General features: G+C 40.7%; 1 protein-coding gene across 1 annotated transcript in view; it reads right to left on the bottom strand.

The window, feature by feature from the left end:
* LOC134531584 (uncharacterized) overlaps nucleotides 1-21,042 on the bottom strand; it is a 916,155-nt gene that overhangs the window by 294,043 nt on the left and 601,070 nt on the right. Inside the window, exon 10 of the mRNA XM_063367300.1 lies at nucleotides 667-930. Coding sequence (XP_063223370.1) covers nucleotides 667-930 — 264 coding nt within the window. The remainder of the gene's footprint in view (nucleotides 1-666; nucleotides 931-21,042) is intronic.

Genomic DNA, 21,042 nt, shown 5'->3' on the forward strand with positions numbered 1-21,042 from the left:
ATTTGGCTTGCTCTCTGCCCCTAGAAAATGTGGCTAGCTTGCTGTTAGCTTGTTGGACGCTTGACATTACAAGCTCGATTATGTCTTGAATCAAGATTTTTTTTTGCTTTCTACATAGTTTAACAATTTCGATACACAACGCTGCAATTTTTCAAATGATTCGTATTTAATTATAAATATTATTCAATTAAAAGTAGCCTTACAATTCTTCACCACAATTCATATATATATATATATTTTTTTTTTTTTTTGAAAGACGCCTACTATTAATTCGTAAGGCGAAACTGCTTTGCGCAGTTTTATGTATGCCACTCAAATTGGCCGTATTCAGTGCTACACTCTGAAGGAACTAAAACCGCGAACATGTGAGCAACACATCAATTAATCAAAATTAGTAGTTACGTCTGTATCAATGGTTACTAAACTTTGGTTATGAAAATACTAATGTAAATTAATAACGTTTAGTTGTAAAGGAATGACATTAGAAAAACTAATCACGGCAATGGTTTTAGCTCGAAAAAGACCCTCACCCATGCTTCATTCGCCAAACAAGAAGATGGCAGGGGGAAGAGACACATCTTACCCCCGCACGCTAAAGTCATTGATCTAGAGTAGAGAATCTACCAGCCCTACAGTTGTGTTATGGTAGTGGTAGTGGTTGTGTACCAGGTTGATGTGGGCCTTGTTGCAGTAGTCAAACTCGGGCGTGACGTCTTGGAACTGAGCCAGGATCTCATTGTGGCGAGCCATGTCTGTGGCCAGGATGCACCTGATGATGCCCTCCCGCACATGGCGGTACGCGTCGCCGTGCAGCGACTCCAAGATGTTCATCTGCGGCTGCTCCAGGATGCGGAATGCGACTGAGCAGTGGTGGTTCTCCAGCGGCGAGATGTCGTTGTACCGCAGAGCGAGCTCTGTCCTCGCGTTTATCTGCAACATCGCCCATGAATTTACAGTTTTTCCTCGCATTTATCTGCATCGTTACCAATCTGTCATCCTTTTAAACTGAAAAATCACACATGAACATCACAGACTATCGTCGTAAATTACTCCAGCACATCACAAAATGACTATTTGATTTCGATTTGCAAACTCCACAAATGAACAAGTAAAGCACATTATGTAAAAATAAACTATGTCACAATAATTTGCAAATGGATATTGAGGCTACAAATTATTTGCTTCTCGCAAAGGGAGGCAATAATTGTCAAGTCATAGCTTCACATTTTAAATGAAAAATGATAATAATAAGAGGAAATAACTTAATCTTAATTTTCTAATGCATATTTCATATGGTATATAGATTGTTTCGTTTTAAAAAATTAAGAAGAAAATTTTTTAATTACTAAGAATGAGAGAGGAAATCAAAAACAAATTTTAGTTAAATTACTTGATATTTTTTTAATATTACATATATTTTAAGAAGCAGAAAAAAATAGTTTGATAAAAAAGATTTAGAAGAAAGTGAACTGTAAAAAAAAAGAAAAAAAAATTTCAAAGATTACCAAGGGTTAATTTGCATCAGAAAATCGCTTTCTTTTGTGGTGCTGTCCGAAATTATTCCGGAATTTCGGTCATCATCTGGAAAATATTTTCTTATTACTAATTATATAATAATCAAATAACTAAAATAATTAAACAAGCCAGTTTTTCAAAAAGCCTATGGTGGTTATGGACATATAATATGTGGTGATTTGGTGTCATTCATCCCATGCCCAGTGACTTTATGGGCGAGGTTCATTAGGCCCTGGTCAGATTTAACGACAGGGGCCTGAATTTGTAAATGTGAGCGTAAATTTTCACTAGGCTAGTAAAGAAATTTCCAGATTAATCGACCACGAATAAAGCTACTCGCCAGGCCAGCTATAAATTGGGGCCGGCGTCAGGGGTGAATCCAGAAATTATTTGGGTGGGGAACCAGTAGACTAGACCTAGTATAGTACCTGGGCTGGTATTAGGTCAGTATTGGGTCAGAAGTTGTATTATCCCGTGCATATTTTACCATTCAGGGGGAGGAGAATATAACCTCCTGCCCCCCTCCCCGGCACGTTGCTCTTCACTCGGCGACCAACAACAAGTCCGGGTGTGGCCTTTTGCGGTCCGCGAGCCACCTAGATCAGAAGCACCGAAACGATACCCCGTCAGACATCTGCCTGACGTCACTACCGGAAGTTGCGTTATGCCTTCCTGTAGTCGCGAGGATGGACAGTGAGTGAAAGAGATGCAAGAGAGAGAGAGAGAGAGTAATGGAGGACTCGTGCAAGTTACTCGCTTGCCAGGCGCGACCGACCTCGGGAGGTGAATAGACAGAAGTGGGACGTCTGGCGCGTCGTTTTCGCCCCGAACAACCGGCATCGGCGGAACCCGACAACTATGCTCGCTCGGCATTCCGCCTTCGACGACAGGTCTACAGCTGCTTGTCACTGGAAGAGGAGTCGGTAGAGTATCTACATAGAGGGAAGGCGAGGAAATACTAGGAATTTTCGAGAGTCCGCTACACTAGTGAAGCTGCCAGAGGTCCAGATGGGAGACGAGGGAATAAGAAGCAACTTCAGAATACCACTGTTCGAATGGAGCTGCCAGAGGCGCAGTTGGGAGACGAGGGAGTACAAGCCACTTGGAGAGTCCGCTGCATAATGGAGTGGTCGGAGTCGCGAATGGGAGGCGAGTTCCGAGCCGACTGGAGGCCGAGAGCGAGTCGGGACTTGGTTTCAAGCAGGCACGAGCGGACGGAACTGGTTTGCCAGAAAAGATAATATGAAAACGCACATGAAGACATGCAAAGGCCCTGCGGCACGTCAGAAAATAAAGCATTCGGCGCAAAAACGTTGCATCGATTTGCATAAGAGTATTGCTTGAAATGGTACAACTGCAGTAACATAAGCATCTGGTTCGGGTTCGTCTTCATCAACTAGGTATCATTGCGGATACTGCGATATGACGTTTGCATTTGCTCATGATGTACGAAGACATGAGAGGTGTAAATGTACGAAGAATCCTTCTCGCATGAAGTTACCTGCAGAAATTTCGACTCCTCGCTTTATATTTAAGACTCGTGAGAGTACAGGCAAAAACAGATCTGCAGCAACCGGTTGCTATGGCGTCTGGACATGAAAATAAACTTAAGACTCTATTCGGTGCATTACAGGTGAACGATAATATCTTCTACTTGCCGCAGTCTGCATTTTCTGGAACATTGAAAGACTACTATTATCTAGATACGCTTAGTGAGTCAAAGGACATTTGTACTTTTGTTGACGATATCAGGCAGAACAAAATCATTCAACTTAATGATGACGTAGCAACAAACGGTCCATTTAAATATAACCTGTGGTTGGACTGTATATATGGAAAGCCATATCCATTCGATGACAAAGTGAAGAAGTGTGCATTCAAGACATCGTCTGCAGTAATTTACAGTTCTGACTATGTGATGCAAACTGTTAAACACGGTGTCCAGTAACTCTGTCAAGAAAAGGACGACTATGTCAGTAAAGGTTCTGGCTGGTCTCTGTCTAGTATAAACCGATTGGATATAAGAATTAGTCATTTTATGCCTAAGCAGGCCAAAATGTTTATAAGATTGCTGGCCTTTGCAAGTGTACCTGTAGTAGAAAATAAATTATGTAATGAATATTACATTTATAGAAGACCTCGTGGTGTTTTATTCATAAAACCTGTCACTTTTGTGGTATTTTTAATAAAAGTTTTTTTTGCATAGTCCATTGATCGCAAAAAGGACAGTAACTGATCGAATCAATCAGTAAATTGATTGCAAATTTTTTTGGTGAATTTTGGAAATTTTCCCCAAATTTCTAGCTGGATTATTACACAATTCCAAGATAGCACCCCAATGTTAAGGTGGCGGTTGCCTCAGTAATAATAATAAATGATTACTGCACTCTATCGTGTTAAACTTTAACTAGCATGGTGGTAGTGCGTTCTAGTAGCTGAAAACAAGATGGTGGCCTCCAGTAGACGAAAACCAGATGGCGGTCAATATGTTATACTAGCTGATGATATGTACCTTGGCATTAATGGTGGGACATTAGACGGCTACCGTGGAAGAATGATCTGTCTAAGATTTTTTATTTTTGCTCTTACTGGGTTTTAAGCGAGGACTTCAAGGCAAAATTGCATTTTTAAAATATTATTTTATTTATATTTGATTAAAAAATGTTATTACAAATTTTGAAATTTTTCCTAAATTTATATAAAATTTATGATTTTTCAAGATGGCGGCTGTAACGAAAAGTGCAACGATCTAGAATCCAATATGGCAACCGTTACGAAAAGTGTAACGATGACAACATACTCAATCATGATGGTGGGCATAATGAATTAAAACACATTTCTAGAATCCAATATGGCGGCCTTAACGATATATGGAACGGGTTTTTAAAGATTTGTATTAATATTTAATTAAATAATTTTTTATCAATTTTTAAATTTTACCTGATTTAATAGCAATAAAATTACGGATTTTCGAGATGGCGGACATGATGTCATACTAGCTGACGATATATGTATATATACTTTGATATAAGTGGTGTGAGGTCTGTCTGCCTGCGGCTTCCGTGGAAGAAGGATCAGTTGCCATTTTTTATATTTTTCTTTTCATTGTGTTTGAACGAGGACTCCGAACTCCATGACGTGTGTTTTTTAAATCATGTTTTTATTAAATTTGTAATGAATTAATTTTTTTATTATTTTTTCATTAAAATCGCATAATAAAGATTTTCAAAATGTTGGCCGTAACAGAAATTGTAACGGTGACGTCATAATTCAAAATGGTTGCCATGGCATCCAAATTTTCAAAGTCATGACCTTGGCGGCTTAGAGCGGTTTGCTCTTAGGACGTTTAAGCCGTTTTTAGGGTTTGTGTTCTTTTTAAGGCAAAAACACCCTTGAGGTTTTTTATTCCTAATTTTTGAATTATGAATTTTTTTAATATTTTTTTTGGCGGAATTTTTTTCCAAAAACTGGAAATTTTGGCAAATTTATAGGTCAAGGTCAAGGTCAAAGTTCAAGGTTACGGTTATATATGATGTAGTGACGTCACAATCCAAGATGGCGGACCGGCTCCCGGCTCCACAGCCTGAAGCCTGTCGCCGGAGCCCACAAAACATACTACTATTCTTTTTATTTGTACCGAAATTAAAACTAAATGCTATAAATATGCTAGAAAAGTATTAAAAATAAATTTAATAATAATCTTATTTCAAAATTTGAAAAAAAATATATTCTCTGCCCCTTTCATTTGTGCAATATATTATAAAATATACTCTAAAACTGCTTAATTTTTTTTTCAAATAAAATAATTATATAATAATCGCATAGGTTGGCTTAAAATAAGTCCCTTTACCAATACATACATCATAAACTATGCTAAATTAAATATTAAAAATTTAATTTACTGTTGTGGTTATTGTAATTTAAAAAAGGTATATTTTTGAACTTAAGCTCTTCTACACACGACACTTATCCTCATATGCTAAAAACACATTAAATATATTCAAATTAATTATATTATCGCGATTTATAATGTGGGGAGAACTAGGTTCGTAAGCCCAATTATATTTCTTTACAGTTTGGTTAGTTACTCATAATTATTTTTTCTTAAAAATTTCCGATAACCAATCACTGGCACTTATAAATGTTTATTCGCAAGTCATCCAATGTCTGTAAAGTTCTACAGTTCGCACTCCTCGCTGGAGCTAGGCTAACAGTGGTTCTCCCCTTACCTCGCGCCTGTCCACACACACAGTCTCGCGCCACTCAGTCGCACTCTCTCGCCCTCTTCGTCGATGTCGCACTTCCCTTCACTCGCGGAGCTCGTCGCGGAACTCGTCGCGGGAATCGGGGCGCACGCGCGGCACACGTTGCGGGACTCTGTCGTGGGACTGCTGTGGAGGCTGGCGTGGCTGCTTGAGTACCTCAGGGAAACCCTTCTCTTAAAACAGACGACAGTGGCCGTGAAGAGTCGCGTCATCCCGGGGGCCGACCCGACGTCCAAAATCTCGAGAAAGGCCGTGTTCATTAATGCCACTCCGCGCGGCGGCCCGGGCCCAAGACCGCTCAGCGATATATAACAGCGCCGAGGAAGATCGCCGCAGGGATGGGGGAGGGGGTATCGACGACCCTTGTAATCCGGCCAAGCGCGCGTGGCATGCCTTACTCAGTACACCGCACGTGACATAGTGTTTGGCGTTAGTGGTCGTGCGGGGCCGCCTGCCAGCTCCGAACCTGGCATCGTGATCTCGTCTCTCGCATTCGCAACAATATTTATAAACTTAACATAGTTACGTCTTTTAACATAGGACTTTTTTTTATCTCTATAGTATAGCGTAGGCATAATGTTCGCAAGAATAACATTTAAATTATTTCAAATACTCTGACATAAAAGTCTTACAGACCGACGATTCGTTAAGAAGATAGTATTATCTCACAAATAATCATTACAATCTTAATATACATGTTTAGAAGGCACCATCTTGGACGCGTCACGAATAGTTCAATACTTTACTACACGAGAGTGTTATTATCGTGTGCGACAGTGTATGAAACATCCACTAAGAAAACTAGTGGCAGTTGTTTGATGTGTAACATATTTGGTCTCGGTATGCGGTATTTGGTAGAAGTAATGGAAGTGGAATAAAACGGAAATGTGTAACCACAGTGCTGCCATATGTGGTGAAAGGCGCGTCCAAAGTCAACGAACACAAAGGAAAACTTAATGGTATTATCTGTTTAATGAATACATACAGGATGGGCAGGCGGTATTGAGATAAAATTCTTGTCAAAAATCAGGTCCTTAGACAGGTATTTTTTTATTTTTTTTAAGACAATTTTTGCTTTTATTATAGCTTTTTCATTATAAAGCTTATAATTTTGGTCTACAAATGGAATGATTCGATAGTCGACTTAGCTATTCCGGTAACGATTGCTAGCGGCGGGTGCGGAAACTACATCTGTTTTGCATATATAAATTTATTTAAAAATACAATTTGCGTAAATATCGGTTAGTTTATTTTAAGAAATTATACGTTTAATATCGTGTACCAGTTTCGTGTTTCTAACCCCTACTATAAGTAGAAAAGCAAAAAAAAATATTTAAAATAGCAAAAATCTGAAATATTATAAAAGGTAAGAAATGTAATATTCTATTTGTAACAAATTATAGTGTGTGGACATATATTTAACTCAATATATATTCTTGAACAATTATCTGTTAAAGTTCAATACTATGGAAGTAAGTGGTCCGAGTCTTAACGATAGGGATTTTCTGGTATATTTATCTCTTGTGATCATTATACAATATATGGGAATTATCTACATTATTTATAGGTATTAATTAAATTATTTATATATTTCAACGTAGAGATGTTTCTGTATGATGCTATGCAAATTATGATGTTTAGGATCACTGTAGTTAGTAGTTATTTGTAATTATATTTTTCCTATAGGTAGATTGTTACGATTTACCGCGGGTTCGTAAAGGATAGCCCAATTAAAGATTTTTATCACACACAGTTTTATTTAATGCCACTAATTATGTCTCTTACAAAAATTCTTCTAAAATGGCAAATAATAAATAACACTTAAAGAAATATCTATTCCCCAGTCACTCGTTCCACACACCTCGCTGGGCCGCACCTCTGACTCAACTCTCGCCTCAGCACCCCTCGTGGGTCTCCGCCGCGGGACACCGTCGCCACACTCCACCGCCGCCGACGCACTTCCCCTTCGCCGAGATCCCACTCGACGCCTCGCTCGCAACTTCGCTCGGGACTCCGCCGCGCCCGCGACTCTATCGCCCGGAAACTCCGACGCGGGAAGACTCCCTACTCCACTGAACTCACTCACTCCCTGCCCTGGAGCCTTCGTCCAAAGGACTTCGCCACTCTGACGCACCCGTGGCACCATCGCCCGGAAACTCCGCCGCGGGAGAACTTCCAAATGAACACTCCGAACTGACTGACTCTGCCCTGACGTCCTCGGGCCTATATATAGGCCCCAGCGCAATTCCAGAACTCACAAGAGCGGCCGGGGCCTGACGCGTCACTCCGAGCCGTCCCGACGGCAGAAATCTCTCGAAAACACGTGTCGGTGGCTCGCGCAACTCCCAGCTGTCCGGTGTGTCAGTTACGTGTCAAAGGCATGGCGCCGCGCGGGGAGTGCGGAGGGCTGGAGGGAGATAAAGCGGCGACCCAGGTGCGCACGGCACATCTCATGTTACGGCGTGCACCTGCACGTGATGCGGCCTTGATAACGTTCGTAACAATATTGTTACGAACGTTAGCATGGCCACGTAGCGCGCAGGTGCAGAGCTAGCTGGGCTGCATCACATGCCGCCTTAACATAATATGTGCTGTGCGCACCTGGGTCGCCGCTTTATCTTCCTCCAGCGCTCCGCTCCCGCCGCGTGGCACTGTTAGTTTGACATCCGAAACCTTCCAGCTGCGGAGTTACGCGAGCCGTCGACACGTGTTTTCGAGAGATTTCTGCCGTCGGGACGGCTCGCGATGACGCGACTGGCCCCGGCCGCTCTCGTGAGTTCTGGAATTGCGCCGGGGCCTATATATATGCCCGAGGACGTCAGGGCAGGGGAGTCAGTTCGGAGTGTTTAGTCGGGAATTCTCCCGCGGCGGAGTTTCCGGGCGATAGTGCCGCGGGTGCGGCAGAGTGGCGAAGTCCTTGAACGAAGGTTCAAGGGCAGGGAGTGAGTGAGTTCAGTGTAGTCGGGAGTCTTCCCGCGGTGGAGTTTCCGGGCGATAGAGTCGCGGGCGCGGCGGAGTCCCGAGCGAAGTTGCGAGCGAGGCGTCGAGTGGGATCTCGGCGAAGGGGAAGTGCGTCGGCGGCGGTGGAGTGTGGCGACGGTGTCCCGCGGCGGAGACCCACGAGGGGTGCTGTGGCGAGAGTTGCGCCAGAGATGCAGCCCAGCGAGGTGTGCGGTGTGTGAAAACGAGTGACTGGGGAAGCAAAATTTTTTAAGTGCAATTGATTATTTGCCATTTTATATGATTTGTAAGTGATATAAGTAGTGGCAATAAATAAATCTGTGTGTCTGATAAAAATCTTTAATTGGGCTATCCTTTACGAACCTGTGGTAAATCGTAACAATATGTTTTAAAGACTGTGGAAAATTGAATTAAAACTTATATAGTGATGATTTTTGTGAGTCCATATGCTGCTTCATCTAGTAGGAAATTGGAAAAAATATTTTTAGTTTAAAACGATTGGCTTTGATTCTTGGAGTGGTAAAATTTAAGTGTAGAAGCTAAATAATTTTGGGAGAATATATTTATTGCAGCAGGCATTATTTGGTAAAAGTAAACTGTAAATGGTGTAACATGAGTTTATTGTGCCGTAGTGGAGAACGTATGCCTGTAACCACTTGTCTGAAAACCTAGAAGTTTTTATTATTCCCACAATTTGATGAATTTTCACCAAAGTTTGAAAATAAATGTTAGTGTGTTTTAAACCAAGCACATGGAATAATTATTTATAAAATATTACACTGTCTCTCTGTACCGTGTTGACATTGCTGATGCCTAAGACTTACTTAATTTTTCTAGTCTTCTTTCTTATACTACTGTCTTGTACTGGTAGAGCTGGAGCTTTGTTTACCCAAGCTAGTAGGATGTGGTTACAGTCTGTGCCACTCTGCTGCTAGAATAAGTTTTGTTATTTTAAAGGAATTAGTAGTATACGATTCTTGTGGTCCTTCCTTGATATACATTTCTACCACCTGGATTCAAAAGATAACTAAGGCCAAATTAAAATTTAATTTGGTAGCAGCAGGTATAGCAGAAGATGAAGCGGTATGATAGAGACAAACTCTAAAAGCGTTTTTAGTCCTTTAATAAAGGTGATAGGGAGCACTACTCAGAGTAAAAGTGAGGAAAATTATAATGTAGTTGGGAATGAGTTCAAATTACTATTAGTGCTATCATGTTTCCAGAATGTGCTACAGCTGATAGGTAATGTAGTAGTGGATAAGCTCAAACGAAGCCTACTACTCATCTCTTATGTTGAGTTAATCAAGGGCTTCTTACCAAAAGCTGAGATATGGCCTTAGAAGTCCTGTTGGAAGGGCTAGCAAGGGGTTAAAGTTGGGAAAAAAATAAAATAAAGGATATGTGAGGTTTCAAGTCCGGTGAGGAAAAGATAAGACCTATGAGGGAACCATATATGGCTTTTATAACAAAAAAGTGAATGGATGTTTGAGTTTATTTACGATATCAGGGAAAATGCTACAGCTCTAGGGAAAATGCCTTCTGAGGAAGATTTTGTAAACCTGGTAATCCTCGAAATCCATTAAAGTGTTCATTTCTATAGAGCCATAGGGTCTTGGAGAAGTTGTGTGTTTGAGTTATTCAGGTGGATAATGTGGTGTATACTTGTCATTTGTATGAATCATAGGAGCGGCCAGGAAGTAGGGAGGCTGAACAGCAGCAATGCGAGGTGGGTTTACAATCTAAACTGAACAGTTCAGGGAAAAGGGTCATTATGTTGTTTATATGTCACAAAGCAGGGCATGTAGTTACGAAATGCGCTGCTCAATATAAATACTTCACCTTTGGGAAAGTAGTACACATTGCCAAAAGATGTAAAGCTGTAACATCAAGGGCTGCGATTTAAAGAGTGAGTAAAACCATAGAAGACCAAATTGCGGTTATTTAATACAAAGAAATTGTGTCCCTTGTGAAGTTAAAGAAACTTTATCTATATTTTTGAAAATACTGGAAGCTGCATCAAGAGGGCGAAACAGTAACAACTGTATACTCAGAGGACACAAGGGAGCAACCAAAAATATTAGTTAGTTCTCACAAAGGGAACTAGGAAGGAGGATCGTATTTGAAGTGAAAAACAAATATGTTTGCTTAAAATTTACCCTTTTTATTGTTAATTAAAATCTGCATTATATTATTTTGATGTTCTTTAAAATTACAAATTTACCATTATTGGAATCAATAATTAATTATTTTAAAGGGGGCCCAGGCCATTTGAAATCATTGGTTACAATTTTATGATACATTTCATAAATGAGACTATTAAAATAACAATAAAAGTTTTAACATTAATAAATGTAATAGTTATAAAAAAACATTAATTGCTCTGATTGGTGCTGGAGTACATATTCAAAATGTTGCGTAGCGGACTGTTCACTGGCGGAGCATAATTAGGAGGTTCTGGGCTTCAATCTCCGAAGGATCAGCGTAAATTTGGCAGACTAAGTCTTGAAAGGAAACTTCACTCGAGATTTGAAACATTTCTTGACTCAAGTCTTGAACCCCACTGGAACCAAAAGGGAATCCAGTGGTCAAGAATAGTAAAAAAATTAAGTTAGGGCAAAAAGGATAACGGGGAGGCAACAATTGTCAAACAGGACGTTGACTTTTCCTCTTACCGATCTGGGGTTGAAGTGAAGTGAAGTGAAGTGAAGTGAAGTCACTCCCCGAAGGGAGGCGGCGCGAGTAGTCGCGATGAACCGTCGCAAAACATAATGTGAAATTACTACTTGGCTACTAATGGCAAAAGCAAACCAGAAGTACAAAAAAAAATTTTAGGGAACACTTCCGAACTTAAGAGATCACATCTCTTAGCTAGGTTGCGGCGGCTGAATACGTAAACGGCGCGGGCGATGCGAGTCCGGCGTGAGATGCTATCGTGCTGACCGCCGAAGGAAGAATCTCTCACTCTTCCAGGTGACATGAAGTTAAGTTCGAGCGAGATGCCCGGAGACTTAGGGAGTGGGAGAAGTGGCCTTTGATTGGCTAGAATAACCCCGGCGGAGTACTTGCTCCGCTCTCCAAAAAAAGATATGAAGAGGGCTCATTGACTAACTTAAAGGGGCCTCAGAAGTGCAAAGCAGAGCGCTCTGTTGGGGACAACAGAAACTGACTCTGTGTTGGTACGCAAGGTATCCCCCGGGGGGGGGGGGGAATAGCGAAAGGTAGTACCATATGGAGCCCTCTTGGTGCGAGCTCTGTCGGGGAGGAAAGGAACTTAGATTAAGTATGGTCGCGGCCGCCAGAGCGCTCGCTCCGACGCCTAAGAGAAGGTAATTTAGTTCGCCGTGCCATCGGGAGATGGCGCAAGCTGTCCATGCGCCGGCCTGGGGTCTGTTATAGAGACCAGGAGGGAGGGAGGGAGTTTGTCCAGATGGAAGGATCTGGAATGGTTAGAGGGGTAAAGAGAAGGGGGGGTAGTGCTGCGTAGTGGGAAAGGCCGCCTACAGGACTCCCGAGGCGTGTCGGGACCGACTGTAACCTGTGCCGGCGAACCTGACCAAAGTTGCTTCGGTCAACTGTAGCTTGAGCTACGGGTGTGCCTAGGTGGGCTGACGGAAGCAAAGATAGCGTGTGGCAGGACGAGCGCAGAGCACTGAAGGGGTGCGAAATTTCACTCGCGTACGTGCCGAGGAGCGGGGAGACATGAGACGATGCTTAATCAGGACTTGAGTGGTGTGGGAGCCCGTGGATGAAACGGCCGGAGACAAAATTAAGTAGGAGAGTACAATGCTGGGATAAAATTTTGATAGGCTGTAACAGGCTACAGAAGAAAAACTTAAAATATCTATTTAAATTATACTAAGCCTTAAGTTGAGCCAGGAGAATATGACAATTTATGGCTCATACTCCCCCGCTCAAAGGCGGAGCATATAGGGAAAATAAAAAAAATTTACACTCCTTAGCAATACTAGTACCAGGTTCGCCTGTATCCTACTTCTTACAAACAAAAATATATTTATCAATTCGAAGGTGTATTATAATTAATTAAATTACCCTTAATGGTGAATGATGTAATGAGAAATGTTGATCTCAGATGTTGGTAATGGTGTCACATGACAAAACCTTTAACCTGGGCGGTGTGATACGGGCCGAAAACACTGTGCCGGAACCTCAACTTGGTCCGTAGGGTGCCAATAAAGAAAGGTGGGGATTTGTGTCCCACTGAAAATAATGAAATTGGGAATGTAAACCCCTGTACAATAGTCTTTCCATAAGAAGCCGAAGGCATTGGGACTCAGCCCTGCACAGTCAGGCGATGTAGAAGACGGTCGAATTTGGTGCTTGCCCGAAGGCGAAATAGAACCTCAGTCCCAGTGTGACATAGGACCTAAGGGTGGAATTCCCTTGGCGGAATTTTAAATGATTGGGATAAAAAACCCAAAAGATCAACCATCCGTATGAAATGATGAATTTAAAAATATTAAATATTCGATAAATTAAGAAATTTCAGCGCATACCACTCTGATGTTCAATATAATTAACTAATATTTATTATAAAGGATTTCTGCAAACAAAACGATAAATTAACGACTCTCAGCACTCAAATTTAAATTAATTAAATAAAAAAAATTTTAAATGCAAAAACCGACAATTATAATTAAAAAGGGGATAAATTATAATGGAGCGGTTAGATCTTCCATGACTGCTGATAGGCTTCGCACTGCTTGAGAGGGGGTTTGAACATAGGCCGTCCAAAGATGAGTGGTGGGAATGTAACTCAAAGAACACTCGAAAGCGATCATGAGATATTTCACTCAGAGGACCTGATCATGGCTCGTTGGCTCAGAGGACCCTTACTTTTGCGCTGCTCGTTGGCTAGCTTGACCTAGCTCCTATTTTAGAAAAACACATAAAAGAAACCAGTTTGCCATCTGGAAGTCACGTAGCTCTTACTTAAATAAAGCATCTCATCGATAACGATGTAAAAGAAATACAACTTTGGGGTAGAAAGCAAAAGAAAAAGAAAAATGGCTAGATGTGACAGCTTCAGTGCTCAAACTCTATGTACGTCACTGTACATCACATTTACGTATAAGGAAAGTAAAGAAATAAACACGTAAAAGTATTAACGAAAAATCCGTAAAAAAAATGCTACCAACATTATTCTTGCTTAATTTACGAATTATGGTTATAAAAAAAAGGAACATAATCAGAAATTAAACATATAAAATCGTGGAACAAACTTCATTAAGATTCAAAAAGAACAAAACCCATCAGAGAGGTATTACTAAGTTAAAAAAAATTAAAAATCTTTGCGTCAAGTAGCTTGTTAAGGACTGAACTTACGTATGTAAAAAATTAAACATTAAATTATCTTAAATTACCTAGATTGTGCTAGCCTAGAAGCGGGATGCTTAACATACCCAAATTAATTCAGTGAACCTCTCGTTGGGGGTTGAAAGTATTTTACCACTCTCGGTGATTACCTTAAATATTAAAATGAGGCTAGTTACCTTGTAGGAGCTTAATTTCGGGGAAATACGTATTGTGATATGCTTGATTTTATTTTTATTAATGAGCGATAAGAAAAGATAAAAAAGATGCCTGTTGCCCTACTACTTGTAATAGAAGCAGAATTAATTCCATGATCTATGACTGTAACACTTTATAAGTCAACCACAAGGTTTATAATTAAATAGGGTCCATTTAAACTTGGTTGGAATTATTTAAAATAAATCCTTAAAATCATATAATAAATAAAAGATTAAATTTAAAGCTTAAATTTAAAGTACCTGTATGCTTACAACTATTTATGTCTTTGCTATATTAATGAAATAAAATTCATCCCGTTGATCTCAGATATTGGATATCGTGTAGGAACACATAATGGGCGCTGTGAGGGAGGCCGAAAAGCACTTTTGCCGAAACAAGGGAAATGCATCCTTGAGCCCTCAGTGACTAATGGGGATTGTAACCCCTGTAAATGGGTATGGTAACCCGTAACTTACAAACTAAATTGGGAATATAACCCCTGTACATGGTTGTTTCGCTGTCCATAAGAAGTCGATGGCATTGAGTCATAGCTCTGCACAATCTGACGATGGATCAGACGAAATGGATGAATTTAATACTTGCTTAAAAAGCGAAGTACACCTAGGTCCCGGATACCTACATTTATTAACTCACATAGGATCTGTGTTCAGACTCTGAAGGTTGATCAGACCAACAGACTGAAGCAAAGATACCTACGAGGGAATTTAACCCCTGAGTTAGTTCGGGTTCGAAACCCGAAAGATCAACGGATTTGGATGAAAAATGGATAATGTAAAAAAAATTTTAGATTATAAGAAATTGACTGATATAATATTGTAGTTATTATATAATTTTAATTAATCATAATTCTTGCACTCAAATTTAATAGAATCAGCTATAAGTAAAATCGTAAAATTATATATTATATCCTAAAAAAGGCTAATTTTAAATTAATTATAATTTCGCTGTCGGATCTTCCATAGCTGGCACAGAAGTTCACACTGCATGAAAAGAGGGGGGGGAGGGGTAGGCTGCAACACCTCTGTGGCCCTGTTCTTGGGTCGTGGAGGGGTGTTGTCCTTGGATTGGGTTCTGTGATTGTATTACTTCCAGGCGTTAACAGCTGGGGACTGGAAATTGGATTTTCAGACTCAGGAAATTTCTGTTCTAATAAGATAAGCTTGGTTTTTAACCTATAGGTGAGCTTTGGAATTTGTTGCCGACACTTCTCTACTTCCCTGCGGTAAACTTCATTCAATTTACCCGGGGACAAAATCACTAAATTTGTGAGTCTGGTGGAGACATGTGAAAGTCGTGTAAGAACACGCTGTATGTTATTTTTGTTTGTTTCCGCATCCAAGGTATTGGTATAACTAGCAATGTCTTGGAACTTGCTAACCGATGCATTAAATTCGTCTAGGGCATCCAGTGTCAAATTCGTCACTGATGGCTGTATTTGATCATGACAAGCGGCCCTAAGTCGTTTTATTAACATTTGGGCATCACCTAATGAAGGTAGCCCCCGGAGGGCTAGCTCATACGCTGCCTCGTCCTTCAAAAGATACTCTGGTGTAATCATCTTACATTAGTTTCGGTACAACTTAATATAATATAAAAAAATTAAAGTGTAGAAACACCACTCATAACATATACTTAACCTAGACTTGAACCTAAGGACACTCTTAGACTAATAAAATACTTATTTTAAGTCTTACACTAATTTATAACAGAAAGCTCTTGTTGATTACCCTGAACTCTGCCAGGAGTAAGGGGATTAGCGGATATGTTTGGGTGGTATACCAAGGTTAAAAAGGTTTTGATTTTATTCGTAGCTTATATAGCAAAAGGGGAAATTTTCTTAACAAAATTTGCTGCTAAAGGTGGGAACCATTGGGTACCTATAACGATGGGCAATCGTAATTATCTGCGCCGATGTATCTATTGTAGTGAGACCCTTAGCAGGCCTCGAGTTTCGTGCCCGAGATAGCGGGTCTGCGACGTGTGTTATCACGGCAAGCAAACGTACTTCGCTAGAACAGGGGAGAAGGGGCGGGGGCTTGTTCTGCCGGGACAAGGTTGGTTGACGTCACAAGGGCGTCGGCCTGGCGAGGTCGCTGAGCGACAAGCGGTGAGGGGGATGGATAGTGGGCTACAGCGTGATAAGGCAGTCACGGGCGGTTCGACTGGACGCGCTAGTGATAGAGGGGGGAGGGGGGTCAAGCAGCTGGGTGGCCAGCAGGAAATGAAAATATAGTTCGTCTACTGAATTAAAAATGTCAACTCTCTCTCATTAGTTGGGAGTTGATAGCATAAATATTTACAAGGTCTACTAAATACGAAGAAAATCCGCAAAAATTTGAAGCCAAGTGACGATTTTTTTTATAACTAGAAACTTGTCTTTTTATATTTTATTTTTATCTATGGAAGTTAAATATACTATCACCAAGGGAAATACTATCCGCCAGTCACAGTTTACAATTAAAAAATCAAAAGATTAAAAAAAAAATTGGATTTGAAATTATTATTAAATTTTTGTAGTACTTCAACACTTAGGGTGGACTTATAAGCAAACCATTCTAAATGCATTTAACTAAGCTCTGCTACCATCTGTGCCCCTTGTGTAGTTAAAGAAACTTTATCTATGGTTTTGAAAATACTGGAAGCTGCCTCAAGTGGGCGAAACAGTAACAACTGTATACTCAGAGGACACAAGGGAGCAACCAAAAATATTAGTAGTTCTCACAAAGGGAACTAGGAAGGAGGATCGTATTTGAAGTGAAAAACAAATATGTTTGCTTAAAATTTACCCTTTTATTGTTAATTAAAATCTGCATTATATTATTTTGAAGTTCTTTGAAATTACAAATTTACCATGATTGGAATCAATAATTAATTATTTTAAATGGGGGCCGGGTGATTTGATATCATTGGTTATACTTTTATGATACATTTCATAAATGAGACTATGAAAATAACAATAAAAGTTTTAACATTAATAAATGTAATAGTTATAAAAAAACATTAATTGCTCTGATTGGTGCTGGAGTACATATTCAAAATGTTGCGTAGCGGACTGTTCACTGTCGGAACATAAGTAGGAGGTTCTGGGCTTTAATCTCCGAAGGATCAGCATAAATTTTGCAGACAAAGTCTTGAAAGGAAACTTCACTCGAGTCTTGAAACATTTCTTGACTCAAGTCTTAAACCCCACTGGAACCAAAAGGGAATCCAGTGGTCAAGAATAGTAAACTAATTAAGTTAGGGCAAAAGGATAATGGGGAGGCAACAATTGTCGAACAGGACGTTGACTTTTCCACTTACCGATCTGGGGTTGAAGTGAAGTGAAGTGAAGTTAAGTGAAGTCACTCCCCGAAGGGAGGCGGCGCGAGTAGTCGCGATGAACCGTCGCGTAACATAATGCGAAATTACTACATGGCTACTAATGGCAAAAGCCAACCAAAAGAATAAAAAAAATGTTAGGGAACACTTCCGAACTTGAGAGATCACATCTCTTAGCTAGGTTGCGGCGGCTGAATACGTAAACGGCGCGGGCGATGCGAGTCCGGCGCGAGATGCTTTCGTGCTGACCGCCGAAGGAAGAATCTCTCACTCTTCCAGGTGACATGAAGTTAAGTTCGAGCGAGATGCCCGGAGTCTTAGGGAGTGGGAGAAGTGGCATCTGATTGGCTAGAATAACCCCGGCGGAGTACTTGCTCCGCCCTCCAAAAAAAAAGTTATGAAGAGGGCTCATTGACTAACTTAAAGGGGCCTCAGAAGTGCAAAGCATAGGGCTCTGTTGGGGACAACAGGAACTGACTCTGTGTTGGTACGCAAAGTTATCCCGGGGGGGGGGGGGGACTAGCGAAAGATAGTACCATATGGAGCCCTCTTGGTGCGAGCTCTGTCGGGGAGGAAAGGAACTTAGATTAAGTATGGTCGCGGCCGCCAGAGCGCTCGCTCTGACGCCTAAGAGAAGGTAATTTAGTTCGCCGTGCCGTCGGGAGATGGCGCAAGCTGTCCATGCGCCGGCCTGGGGTCTGTTATAGAGACCAGGAGGGAGGGAGGGAGTTTGTCCAGATGGAAGGATCTGGAATGGTTAGAGGGGAAAAGAGAAGGGGGGGTAGTGCTGCGTAGTGGGAAAGGCCGCCTACAGGACTCCCGAGGCGTGTCGGGACCGACTGTAACCTGTGCCGGCGAACCTGACCAAAGTTGCTTCGGTCAACTGTAGCTTGAGCTACGGGTGTGCCTAGGTGGGCTGACGGAAGCAAAGATAGCGTGTGGCAGGACGAGAGCAGAGCACTGAAGGGGTGCGAAATTTCACTCGCGTACGTGCCGAGGAGCGGGGAGACATGAGACGATGCTTAATCAGGACTTGAGTGGTGTGGGAGCCCGTGGATGAAACGGCCGGAGACAAAATTAAGTAGGAGAGTACAATACTGGGATAAAATTTTGATAGGCTGTAACAGGCTACAGAAAAAAAACTTAAAATATTTATTTAAATTATACTAAGCCTTAAGTTGAGCCATGAGAATATGACAATTTATGGCTCAAAATGAGAAAAAATTAACGCAGTCTTTGGGTGGACTTTCAAGCAGGCAGAGACATTGAACAGGTTATGGTGCACACAGGGGCGAGCTGTGCTTCGTGAGCCAACTAATTGTAAGACACATTGTGAGTGTTTGTCCCAAACTTAAGAGTAGACTGAGAGTAGGTGAGGGAGTTTGCTTATAAGTAGCAAATGGTGGACATTATTGGACGAAGGATTACTTTATGACGCTTTTAAAAATGGCCAAATTTTCTTAAACAATCCCATATTCCATCACCTTTTTTTTAGACGAATCTCGCATTGCCTTGAATTGCTCCAAGCGAAAGCTTGTATTTGGTTTCCAAAATGACTTTGTACTTATTTTAGTGGAAAAAAGGAATCAAGGGACTGCATGTTCAGGAATACAAATAAAGGAGATGCACTTAAATGACCAGCAATTAAAACATTTGCGGGAGATAATAAGTGAATTTCAGGATGTGCTGATGGCCAAACTAGTCAAGAGTGTTATGTCACCATATAAGATCAGGGTGAGCAGTGAGAAACCTGTGAAATTTAGACCTTACCATTGATCGCTCCAAAAATTAAAGTAATTAAGGAACATTATAAAGAATCTAGAACAAAAGGGAATAATTAAGTGTACATTATCACCTAATGCATTACCAGTTTTCCTGGTAAAAATGAAGGAGCCAGGTAAATAGTATTTGGTGCTGTATTGCAGTAGTATAGGAAAGTATTTCCGGGGACACGGGTTCTGGGTGTGGATTGTGATTGTCGGTCCGCCATCTTGGATTGTGACGTCACGGCGGCAAAAATTCCTCAAAATTCCTCAAAAATGACTCAAAATGACTCAAAAATTCCCGTTTTAAGAAAAAATTTCCCGTTTTCGAGGGAAAAATTCCCATTTCGAGGGAAAATTTCCCGTTTTATTCCTCAAAAATCCCAACAGCTAGAAATGTCCTGATAGAGGCTTAAGCATCCTTAACTCAAGCCTCAGTTAAGCCTCTATCAGGATGTGACCTTGACCTTTGACCTTGACCTTGACCCCGGCGGCCATCTTGGATCCGCCATTTTGGATGACGTCATTGTGTTCTCGAAAATTCCGGAGACGTGTTTTCCGCCATATTGGATGATGACGTCACCGTTGCAATTTTGGTTACGGCCGCCATCTTTAACTTTTTTATTTATTATCCGATTTTAATGAATTTTTTTTAAATATAAAAAAATTCAAATAATAAAATTTTAATAAAATACTTATAAAAATATACTTTTACGACACGGAGGTCAGAGTCCTCGGTTCGAACCCGACGAGGTCAAAAAAAATTAAAAATGGCGACCGATCCTTCCCCCGCGGTGGCTGCAGGCATACTGACTCCCACCACTTTTTTTCAAAGCATATATATCGTCAGGTAGTATGACGTCATGTCCGCCATCTTGTCCTCGTATGCTGGAAGCCATCATCAGTGTATCGTCGGCGAGAGTGCGCTGACGCCATGTTAGTTTAATTCTTATCCGCTAGAGTGCAGTAATCATTTATTATTGCTGTGACACTCGACATCTTGTCATTTGGCCGCCATCTTGAAAATCCGTAATTATTTAGCTACAAATTCGGGAAAAGTTCCAAAATTCATTAAAAAAATCACTCATTAATTTACATATTGATTCGATCGATTCCCGTCCTCGGTTCGATACCCGATCGATGCAATAATGTTTAATTTTATGTAAAAAATAATAATTTCAATAAACCATGTTCAACATTCGTAAAGAGACTCTAAATCCTCTACTACCATCATCCTATCAGACGTCAAGACCACCATATTGGAAATTCGTAATTTTAATGCTAGAGAGGCGGGAAAAAGTTCCAAATTCATTAAATAAATTTGTAATATATATACTGATTGATTGGATCGACTAAGGTCCTTGGTTCGATCCCTGACCGATACAAAACAACTTTAATTTAAAAAAATACTAAAAAAAGTGTTAGGTTTGAGAAAATAAAAACAACACAAGTCCTTTTAAAAAAAATTTTATTACATACATACCACACTACTACAAGTACAAAAAAACACTGACAAATTACTAAAGCCTTTTGGATTCCTCGATTCAAACAGTCTTCTTATTGTACGGACTAAGACTTTTACATGACTTTAAATGTCTATCCGATCCGTTCATCACCACAGCCAGAGACGGACTGAAGTTCATATCACTCATATAGTCTCATTAGCCGGT

This window comes from Bacillus rossius, chromosome 5, assembly GCF_032445375.1.
Source record: "Bacillus rossius redtenbacheri isolate Brsri chromosome 5, Brsri_v3, whole genome shotgun sequence".
NCBI classification, from domain to species: domain Eukaryota; kingdom Metazoa; phylum Arthropoda; class Insecta; order Phasmatodea; family Bacillidae; genus Bacillus; species Bacillus rossius.